The 11,904-nt window shown below is 34.3% G+C and overlaps 1 protein-coding gene across 2 annotated transcripts in view; it reads right to left on the bottom strand.

The window, feature by feature from the left end:
• The window catches only part of LOC135198171 (transforming growth factor-beta receptor-associated protein 1-like), a gene marked incomplete in the record, with an annotated part of 193,866 nt that overhangs the window by 74,365 nt on the left and 107,597 nt on the right, over positions 1–11,904 (bottom strand). For both annotated transcript variants that reach the window (XR_010310740.1, XM_064225691.1), the window contains 1 exon segment: positions 190–384. Coding sequence is in view for 1 of the 2 variants with exons in the window: in XM_064225691.1 (XP_064081761.1) it covers positions 190–384 (195 nt within the window).

Below are 11,904 nucleotides of genomic sequence, written 5' to 3'. Positions count from 1 at the left end.
ATAAAATACAATTCCTTCCAATTTGTGAGGTCAAAATTAACATTCCAATTTTAATAACAAATATTGTCATAAAACAAATTTAAATTCAAAATATAACTTAACATTTCAATTTTAATGAAAAATCTTATATTACAACGTTCAAATTCTATATGAAGTACTTTTCTAGGAAAAAAATGAATATGCCCTTACTTCTCTGACATCAACACAACCCCTGAGAAAGAAATCTTTGGCTTGATCATATACGCCATGAGAGAGCTTGATAAAGCCAGCTCGTTGCATGAGTGTCAAGCATAGTTGATGATACTGTTCCTGACTCATACCAACTGCACCACTATGTTCTGCTAACTCAACTGCCTCCTCAACCCTCTCACTGTCCATTAAAGCCTGTAAAACACATCAGATTAAAAATTATAAAAATTTGTCTCAAGGGTAAAAACTTATTACTTAATGTCAACAAGACTTTAGACGAAGTGTGCATATCACAGAAAAATAATCTTGCCTAATGTCAAAACAGTCACTACTTATTTTAGTTATTTTCCTCAAAAATAGATCATTAGGTGATCAATCATATACTAACATGGACTCAATAAGGATATACTCCTCACCACCCAAACATAATACAGAAATAATAATAATAGAACTCTCCAACCAACTTCAAAAGAAATTAAGGACAACAAATACTATGCAAGTTTACTTAAAGATATAAAAATGTTGTAATTAAAGAGATTGATTAAGTTCTGGCTATTAAAACTAGTGTCACAACATCTAGGTTATTGACACTAATAAAATAAAATAGAAAATTAAAAAGGTAAATAAATATTATTATTATAAAAATAGTTTAACCAGACCCTGAGCTGATTTTCAGTTCTAGGGCTGGGCCAAAGGATTAGGTAAAATGCCAGGTCTAGCCCCTAAGCCAAGAACTGGGACTAAATAGGTCATTCAAGATAAATAAAAAAAAAACTGCACCAAGGCAAATGCTTTCACACTAGAACACACACACCCAATAAATACATGTACTCATGTTTCCATACATACATATTAAAAAGGTATTTTAAAATTCATAATTAGCTAAGTAACTTTTTAAAATTTTGTTTTAAATTCATGAAACACTATGGTTTTATGTTTTATCAATTAAATCACTGTTCCTCAGAAAAGTCAAAATCGGAACTACTGAAAATGTAAGATTCTGACAACATTTCTTTTACATATTGGTTTATTTCCAAAATTTGACAGTCTCTGCTGGTCATACTCTGCTGGTCATACACTCATACAACATATGTCTGACAGTTATCAGTACCTTGTAGTACTATGAACACTTGGGAGCAGGGTCATGTGGGTTGCTCATTAAGTGCCTATGTGTCAGACGAGTGTGGCCTATACAGAGGAATGTCAGGATTACTTGTGTATGTCGTCTCTCTCTCTCTGAAATACTGAACTCCATTTCTTAACATCTAGTTTTATTTCTTTTAATTTACTATTTTCAGGCTCTTCATTCAAATACATTTTTCCTTTTATCTATAATCATTGTTTTTACATATCTTACATAATCACTAGTAGGGATGTTTACATCATTTGCTTTCATCATGTGGACTGCTTCTTAAGCTGCTTTATCAACCTCTTTATTTCCTCTTATTCCCACATGAGCAGGGATCTAACATATTTCAACATTTTTTCTATTTTTATACAATTTGTGGAGTTTTTGATTTGCTTTATACAATATTATTTTTTGGATAGTAACTCTGAACAGCTACTATAGCGCTTCTTGAGACGCTAAAAATCACAAAATTATTGAATGATATTTGCTTTATAATTTTGAGAGATACTTTGATTGCACACAACTCTGCTGTGAAGACTGAGGTATTATTGGGTAAGAAAATTTATATGTTTTATTCCAGGATATACCTGGATATTCTACTCCATGTTGTGATTTAGACCCATCGGTATATATTGCACAATGTGAACTTTTTCGTCTTATATGTTCTATGGTCTTATATGTTCTATGGTGTTCAGGGGTATATGAGTAACTTTTTGATAAATATTTTTAGTGAGAGCAAGTCTTTACTTTATTCATGGTCCGATGGGGTCATAACTTCACTATTGGAGGTATTTGTATATTTATTAGGGCTTGTGCCTTGTATGATAAGGCGCCCTATGAGGTAATGTTAGACTAGCGATAATCTTACGCTAAGTCGGTTGGTATTGCACTTCCATCTTCAATGGAGTGTCTGGGGGTTTGTAGATCACTTACGAAGTCGGTATTATCTTGTTAGTTATTACGACGATGTGTTAAACTCATGGTGAGGAGGTTCTTGTAGAAAACACGAAATATAAAAATATATGTATTCTTCTGAAGTTTTACATGCTGAAGATCAGATATGATTGTACAAGTCTTCTAATAACGATAGCTTGATCGCTTCTGCCAATGATGATGGCTAATCCTATTCCTCTACATGATAAAGCTTAGGTAAAGAGGTACAGGTCTTCTAATGACGATAGCTAACTCTGTTCTGCCCGTCTACCATCTCTGTTACAAGTTATGAGGGAATAGACAGTAGTTCGAACATATGAACATACTATCAGATGACATAGTTACATACGAACACACAAGCAAATGAGACACGCTACAGATCACGTAGGCCGTAGTTGTCTCAAGCTTGGACTAATGTTTATAAACAATTGAATGACTACAGGTGACGGCATGTTATCTTAGCCTACATACTTATTGTATACGTCATCTTTAGCGTCTCTAGTCTGATCACATTCCTGCAAGCAATCTTTTATATATATGGACTAACATTCCATATTTTTATTATGTAAACACTTACATTAGCTCGGTCAGCTACCAAAACCAACTACTGAATATTACTCAAACTTGACTTGCACTTGACTTATAGGAGTGTGATACAGACACTATGTGAATATATATATATATATATATATATATATATATATATATATATATATATATATATATATATATATATATATATATATATATATATATATAAGTAAATAAAAATTCATGGTGTACATGAATTGATTCAAGTAATAAAATATAAAACAATGATATTGGTAAATAATAGTGATCACGGGATATATAATGATACAGTTTTTCACTTCATCTCATTAAGATACTTATGCTACAGAAAATACTAATGTACTCTGACAATTGCATAGAATGAAGATTAACATGATAAAAATCATATTTTAACTGATAAAAAATTTCATATATGAATTGATAAAGTTATTAATGTTTATGCTGATTGATTCGTTGATTTTTATGCTAAATGTTATATATCTGATTCATTAATCCATATACTAACTCATATATAACTGCAGATATTGGTAAGATGAAAGGTAACAGATTGATTATAGGCTACCTGAATGTTTTATACATATGTATATGGATTCATATAATTATGATTAATATATGTGCACTTTAAATAGATTCCTATTGCGTACACGCAAAGACATATTTAGATTCTGTTATTTATGATCATTTATATAAGAGATTCCTATTGCGTACACGCAAAGATATATTTCGACTCTGTTATTTATGATCAATTATATATAGGATACATGATACTTTATATATATAGGATACATGATCGAGGTTATACTACTTCACTTTTAACTAGCGTTCGAACAACTTTTCGTCCATTACACAGTTTCAGACAACCACCTATAGCCCAATGAAACGGCCGATTTCACAGGGTTAAAACAAGGGGAAAATTTGCCTGGGCGGGTCCAATGTTCTATTTTTGCGCTCATACTTATTCTCTGCATCCTAAGCTACACGATTACGTTCGCGATGAATAAAAAAAAACATCCCCAGCACGAGTCCTTCGCCAGCAAAGTAGAGTTGAATATCCTTCGGGTCGAAATTGTCGGAAGTATGTCCCTTTTTTGTAGTCGATTTCCGACAGTAGCCGGAGCGTTCCACATGAAAACGAGATTAACGACGAGATACGGTGTCGGTCGAAGAAGTCCATGATGGTGCTTATTCCTTTCACATTGTAGGCGGTTGTTACTCGACTGCCGTCGTCCGCAGCGACGAACGATTTTTTTGAAGTTGCGATGTGAAATTCTCGTACTGCAGGATACTGTAACCAGGTTCCATTAATCAGCCTGCAAGTGAAATTATACTTGTCACAAGGGCAAAGTAAATTCAGACAACATCCAAATACGGGAGGGGAGAGAGCCATTTAGACCAGACTTAACCCACATGAATTCGCTGATATTTAGGAATTCAAAAGAGTCCGCTGTACAAACTTTTTTATCCATGGCATTAACAATGAGTGAACCTATCCAGGTCTATGAGGACTGTAAAAATATCCATAATTATAAAAAATAAACAGATATTCAATACGAATCCCAAAGAAAATTCGATATTACTGGTAGTAAGTTACTAGACAAAGAAGTGTAAAACGGAGCTATTTGTAAGATTGCCAGGCAACATAAGAGTCAAAGAGAAGATTAATCATGATTCTGTATTTCTCTATGCTAACTAAAATTAAGTTGTGATAAAATCTGATCCTATGTGCCCTAACAAAAGTTTCATATTCAATTTTCTCGCGCGCATCCTCTGAGGTTAATTTTAAAAACTTTATTAATAGGTAGGAGGTGCAACGAAAAAACCCACTATGTAACTAATTTCTAAATAAACTTTGGGTTTTTCAAGAAAATGTGACATTTTCCCATGAATGTAATTTACCTGAATTGTAATAAGCTAATGTTGCAAGTAAATAATCCATATCCATATCGTGATACTTCTAAATGTCTATGAGGTTCAGAAAAAAAAATTAATTCATTTTGTTGTTATAGAAATTCTATTTGCTTATTTTGTTCATTAATTTTAAAATGATTGCAAGTCCTTAACTAATTGCATTACACACACGGATAAGAATATGTTATGTGGCCTGTCATGTGACCTATGAACCACATGTGAAGTTCATGAACTAAGCATTCCTTTCTCCAGTCAATCTGCTTTGCAAGCGCGAGATGAAGCCTGTGCAAGCAGATATTTGAGGTTAAAGGAATCAATGCTGATACGGCAATGATGACGTCGTCACTTGGCAGGAGATTGCTCTCAGCCAGCTAAGAGTTACGTTACTTGCTGTAATAAATACGACTTTAGGATAAATTTATTATCTTTTAATACTCCGACCCACGCGGAAAAGAATGTCTGAAAAAAAAAACAGTACCAAAATTGAACAATATATTAGTTTCATGTTGGAAATCTGCATAATTGTAATTATGTTAAATTAAATATTCCTTATTCAAACTATATGAAAAAGGTTTCCATACAAATTCTATATATATTATTAGCCCTGTATAAGATTCATATAGGATTATTTCATAGATAACATTTCACTTCTAGACTTCCTGACTTTAAAATCTCTTTTATTTTATTTTATTTATTTATTTATTTATTATTATTATTTTTTTTTTTTTTTTTTTTTTTTCATTGACTACGAATATAAATCACCGGGACAGACAATATGTCAGTAGGTTTTGATATGTGTTTGAACTTTTAGCTTATTTGTCATTACTAAAGCGTTAAGTTAGAGTTCAAATCTTTACGCATATATATTTGGATATTTAATTAATCTATGGTTACATTTTGCTTATTGATTTTATCGTTTTATCGTGATTCCTTTTTTATTATAATTTGTAACCCTTCCGACTTCTTACAGAGTGTATTATATTGACTCCACTTGTATCCATATTTATTTTATTTTTTTCTTTTATATTTATTTATTTATATATATTTTTTTATATATATTTGATAAATTAATGGTTGGCTTGAATATGTGGAAAAGTGTTCTAGCGGCGTACCGTATAAGGCTACTTGCGGCATCAATTCTATAGATACAAGATATAAATGATAAAGGTATTTAAAACCGCGAGAACCGCTATAATCCAGTTCGGATCCAATATCACGAGTTGTAACTTGTAAGACATTGACACTTCCTATTTAATTATCCGTTATTCTACCAAACCGATTGACTCTGGGTGATAAAATATATTATTGGTTTTCTTAATGGAAAGGAATTCACACCACGTGTTATGGAGATTATTATTGATTTACACCACCCGAGTCAGATTATCATGTGTTGAATTCCATGTTTACTGATTTAGCACTCATAAATATTCCTAACGCACTCAATTGCGGTGTTTGTTTTTAGTGCTATTAATTCTATATAACGTGTCAAGGAACTATTAACACTAAGAAGTGTTTATTCCCTCTGTCAGACTTGTAATTCTGTTAATAATTCTACGTATATTCTTTCAAGGATTGATTTGGCACAGGATAGGCCCTTAACTGACAGGTGTCTTAGTGTGTCCCTTGTTTTCATGACACGTGTTACAATCAGTTATGTGCTTTTTATATTTGTAAGCATTGTAGGCCAGTAAAATAGTGATTTGGCTTTCTGTGACATAGTAGAGAACCCTGGATGACGGAATGCAACCAGTTTATGACGATTGGTATGAAAGAGATTACGTATTACTACTACCTGGTCGTTAGTCATCTGCTGTGTTCTTCGGGTTTTCCTCGTCACGGACCTACATATAATATTACAATTGATTACATTATTCTGATACACATACTTTAAATATACTTTGCTTTAGGGTTTCTGCTCGAAGTGTTTATTGTTTTTGCCTAGCCACTGACCCTGTTTCCGTTTCGAAGTGTTTATTGTTTGGTGTTTATTGCTGCTGACTCTGTTTCCGTTCGAAGTGTTTATTGTTTGGGTTATGTCTGTTGACTCTTGCTTTGTTCAGTTTGTAACAGTTCTGCGCTCCAACCCAGATATTCAATGCTCGCGATCTCTTGGGTTAAGGAATTTTCTTGTTTAGATACGGTTTTAACAATAGGTACGGATGTTTCTATATTTTTTAGTCTAATTAATGGTTCTTTGCGGTATGGTGCGGGATTGCGGGATAATGCGTCAGCTATGATATTTGCTTTCCCAGGTAGATATCTTATCTTGGCTCCAAAGACCTGAATGATCATTTGTCACCGAGTTCCTTTTGGACTGTGATTAAAGCCTTTGAAAAACTCGGTAAAGGACTCATGTTCAGTAAGGACTTTATCAGGATAGCCATAGATTATGAACTTAAGATGTACTAGTGAGTTAAAGATACCTAGCCCTTCCTTGCCTATTACTGCATATTTACTTTCAGAGGGCTTTAGTTTACGTGAATAAAAAGCTATAGGAAAGAACTGTTTATCATATTACTGAAGTAGTATCCCTCTTACCCCTTGGTCTGAGGCGTCTGTTGCAATAAAAAAAAAAATTCCTTATTTAAATCAGGGATTTTTAAGTTAGGTAAGCTGCATTATTCCGCTTTTAAGATATCGAACGCCTGTTGATGCTTTTTAGACCATAATAAATCTACGCCCTTCTTCGTAAGATCTGTTAAAGGAGCTGTCATGATTGAAGAGTTACATATTTACATACGATTGTAATACCCACTACAGCGCCAAAGTGCTGTATCCCCCCTTTACGTTAATAGGTACCGGAAAGTTATGAATAGCCGACACCTTACCATGGACTACTTTAAGACCTTGACAAGACACATAAAACCTAGATAAACATGTTCGGTTTTAAAACTCACATTTAGATATTTTACTCTGAGATTATTTGTCTTTGTCTCTGTAGCACTAGCTCTAGTTTATGTGAATGTACTTCTAAGGTATTAGAAAAGATTATAAGACCAACCAATAGGCATGTAGAGTATCCCCTAAAAGTCTCCAAACACTATACATATTGTAATTGGGGCGCAACGTAAGCCGGAGGAATACGTAAAAATTGATAATGTCCCCTGAGTGTGCTGAAAACGGTGTATGAGGTACAATCACTTAGGTAATGGTATCAGGTAAAAGCCTTTAAGTAAGTCCAAGCTGGTGAAAAATTATTCTAACCTAACAGAGATAAGATGTCGTCGGTACATGGCACTGGAAACTATCGGGAGTCGTTTCCTTGTTTAAGCGACAGTAATATGCGCAGATACGCCAAATCCGATCTTTTATGGCATGACGTTTGAGGGAAAAATTATATGGGCTTATTTGATTTCCTAATGGCTCCTATTACTAACATTTTTCAACTTCGTCATTTATCTATATTTTGAAATTTCATTGGGGTTCTACACGAAGGTACGTATATAGCTTTATGTTTGTCCTTAGACCGTATTTTGTGTTAAATTACATCCGTTTTTCTCCCAGAGATCACTCGCCAGTGGAGAAACTTCCTGGTATTCAGGTAAAAGATAAAAAAAAAAAATTCTGCTGAATCACCTCTGCTTGAATGACTTTACGGATATTACTTTAGATAGATTATCAGAGAGATTCATCTACGACTGGTTGGGCGGGATTAAAAATTAGCAACAATAAAAATGCGATATTTATAACTTCCGTATCCACGATATGTATACTTTTAGGGCTTTGTTCGCGGAAATCGTTATATTTCAGTGTCGGGAAGGATTAAAATTTCATTTCCCAGCAAAGTCTTTTTACACGCACTAAGACATTCGAGGGTGCATGCTTCTCGAGATTTTGCGTGCAAACTACGACTGCGGTTGTAGGAGAATTCTGTTGGGTCATTTGAACAATGTTACGATTTATGAGACAAATGTATTGTTCCTTTATATAAGTTATTATTTGATTAATTGTCTCTTTTTTGTTCAAACTGATTTTGATATGTTTGAAGGTTTATAGGATTTTCCTTTGATAAACATGCCTTATTTTGCAGGATGTAAGATAATATTTTGTGTATCCCTAGATGGATATCTTACAATTACACTAGATACAGATCAATGTTTTTTTTATAACTATAGAGGTATCTGTAAGCGCTCGCTTATCCGGACTTCTCATTAGGGAAGTTCGAACAACAGACAGTGAGTCCGTAAATACAGGATATTACGTTTACTAAAGGAATAAACAAGATATTCTAATTTTTACTGCGCGTACAGTCGGGCTTTATCCACCACTACTTATAATAACTTATGTATTAAAAAAAACGAAAACCTGCTCTGATTACTTTATACGGTCGTGTGTTTCATAGGAAAAATCCTTTTTAGTTCAAAAAGATATTGGCATGTATGAACCACATCGCTTTTTCCCCACTCTGCGAGAGTCGCTTATTGTGTGGAATTTGCTATGCTTTGAACACTCGGCAGATTTAACTAACCTTGACCGCTTGACTAGGTGACACAGTCACCGAGTTTGCTTGTTTGATTCTGAACGGGCTACTGTTTCTATTTCTTTTTGTAATAATTAGGATCCTTCTCTTTATTACCATCGGCAACTTATTGTGTGTTCTTTCAGCATTATGTTGCTGGTTACGTATAAAGCAATGAATGACAAACTATTAGGAACTGAGCGATTACTAATAAGACAAGTTATCACTACTGCATTCAATATTAACTGTTTGTACTTCATTCTTTGCTAAAATTTGAAATAGTGAGGGATCCTGGTCAGCGCATTTAGCCTGATGAAAGTTTTTTACAGACATGTTATTCCTTGCAATCCAGCCATATTTTTAAAGTTAAGTTGAGTCATTGAGGTTCGATATTTTATATTACTAAAAAAACTCAAGGCTAAAACTGCGATCGGGACTTTGCAAAGGAGCATTTATTGTCATGACCCGAAATAGTGTTACCTCTAATTTATATAGATTTGTACGGGTGTTCCACTTGTTTTTTGTGTGTTTTCTAATCACTACGGTGCTTAACGACCCTATCCATGCATCTGCATAAATACAGACGTCCACTGCGTAAACGCATACTCACTGTTTAATATGATTTGTTATGTAAGGGATTAATAATCACCCAAAATGATAAAATTAACATAGTATATGATTATGATATTTCAGTAGAACTTCTGGAAACAGAGACTCAAAGATAAAAACTCGCAGTAGCGAAATCTCAATGATGTAGATAATTTCTGTAAAAAAAGTAAGATTAAGAATGTCTCGTAACTTCAGCCACAGGAATAACGAAATTCGACCTGCAAAGGAAACACTCAAAGTTACTCCAAATGAATAAAAAATTGTACTTAGCTTGCTTTTGTGGGAAGTCACGGTGTTCCGATAACGGAACACACGGCCTTCGGTCCTCCTTCTCTATTTAGCGGATGACCTGGTTTGGCTTCAGTTCCCCCGTGCGCGTTGTTTCGATGATTCGAGCCCTTGAAAGATCCGATGCTGCAGACGCGTTCGGTTTGTTTCTTGAAGTGCCGGGGAAACGCTCACTAACGATGTTTTCTTGAATGATTCTAATGAGAGACGAAGCTTGCGTTGCCATAGGAAAAGGACACGTCGGTTTTGTTTCTTGAAGTTATTCACTAAACGATGATACTAAGTTGCTTGACGAATCTTGTTGTTTTCTGAAGTCGCTCACTAACGATGATACTAGGTTGCTTGAAGAATCTGCTGCTTTCGTCGTCGTTGACTTCATGATTTATTATTCTGTTTTTTCTTCGTAGGACGTTGTAGAGTTCTTCTGGTCCACTGCCACCAATATTAGGGCTTGTGCCTTGTATGATAAGGCGCCCTATGAGGTAATGTTAGACTAGCGATAATCTTACGCTAAGTCGGTTGGTATTGCACTTCCATCTTCAATGGAGTGTCTGGGGGTTTGTAGATCACTTACGAAGTCGGTATTATCTTGTTAGTTATTACGACGATGTGTTAAACTCATGGTGAGGAGGTTCTTGTAGAAAACACGAAATATAAAAATATATGTATTCTTCTGAAGTTTTACATGCTGAAGATCAGATATGATTGTACAAGTCTTCTAATAACGATAGCTTGATCGCTTCTGCCAATGATGATGGCTAATCCTATTCCTCTACATGATAAAGCTTAGGTAAAGAGGTACAGGTCTTCTAATGACGATAGCTAACTCTGTTCTGCCCGTCTATCATCTCTGTTACAAGTTATGAGGGAATAGACAGTAGTTCGAACATATGAACATACTATCAGATGACATAGTTACATACGAACACACAAGCAAATGAGACACGCTACAGATCACGTAGGCCGTAGTTGTCTCAAGCAGGGAGCTTGGACTAATGTTTATAAACAATTGAATGACTACAGGTGACGGCATGTTATCTTAGCCTACATACTTATTGTATACGTCATCTTTAGCGTCTCTAGTCTGATCACATTCCTGCAAGCAATCTTTTATATATATGGACTAACATTCCATATTTTTATTATGTAAAAACTTACATATTTATACACAATGACTCGAACATTCTATTAGCTCTGACTGGGAAAGGTGGTGAATGATTGTTTATAAATACATCCCCCTTAGCTCAAATAGTTTTTTTGTTGGTGAATCACTTGTCTTGATTCTTAATGCACTTTTCATGGTTATGAATTCTCTATGGAGGGCTAGTGGCAGTTCACCACATTCAAATTACACAGAGGAGACTGGTGAGGATCTAAATGCTCCTGTGCATATTCTTAGTCCTTCATTGTGAATTGGATATAATATTTTCAGTGCTGCTTCTGACGCTGACCCATATATTTCACTTTCGTAATCAATGATTGATAACACTGTTGGTTTATATACACATAGTATAGTAAGAATATGTCTATCAGCTTCCCAATTTGTGTCCAATAGTTTTTTAATTAGATTTAATGCCCCTTTGCATTTCAATTTTATGGAAGTTATTATGGGCTTTCCAATTCAGGTGTGCATTAAATATCAACCCTAAAAATTTTGCAGTTTGGCTAATTGGTATGTTATGATTTCTCATTTTTAATTGTATTTCTTCACCTTTTTCCATTTTTCATTTTTATAAAACATGACAGCTTGGGTTTTTTCTATGGAAAATATAAAGCCTACTGATGAGGGCCATTCATCTATTTTTATTATAGTTTTATT

The sequence above is a fragment of the Macrobrachium nipponense genome, chromosome 21 (assembly GCF_015104395.2).
Source record: "Macrobrachium nipponense isolate FS-2020 chromosome 21, ASM1510439v2, whole genome shotgun sequence".
Lineage (NCBI taxonomy): Eukaryota > Metazoa > Arthropoda > Malacostraca > Decapoda > Palaemonidae > Macrobrachium > Macrobrachium nipponense.
This window is presented reverse-complemented; position numbering and strand designations above follow the sequence as displayed.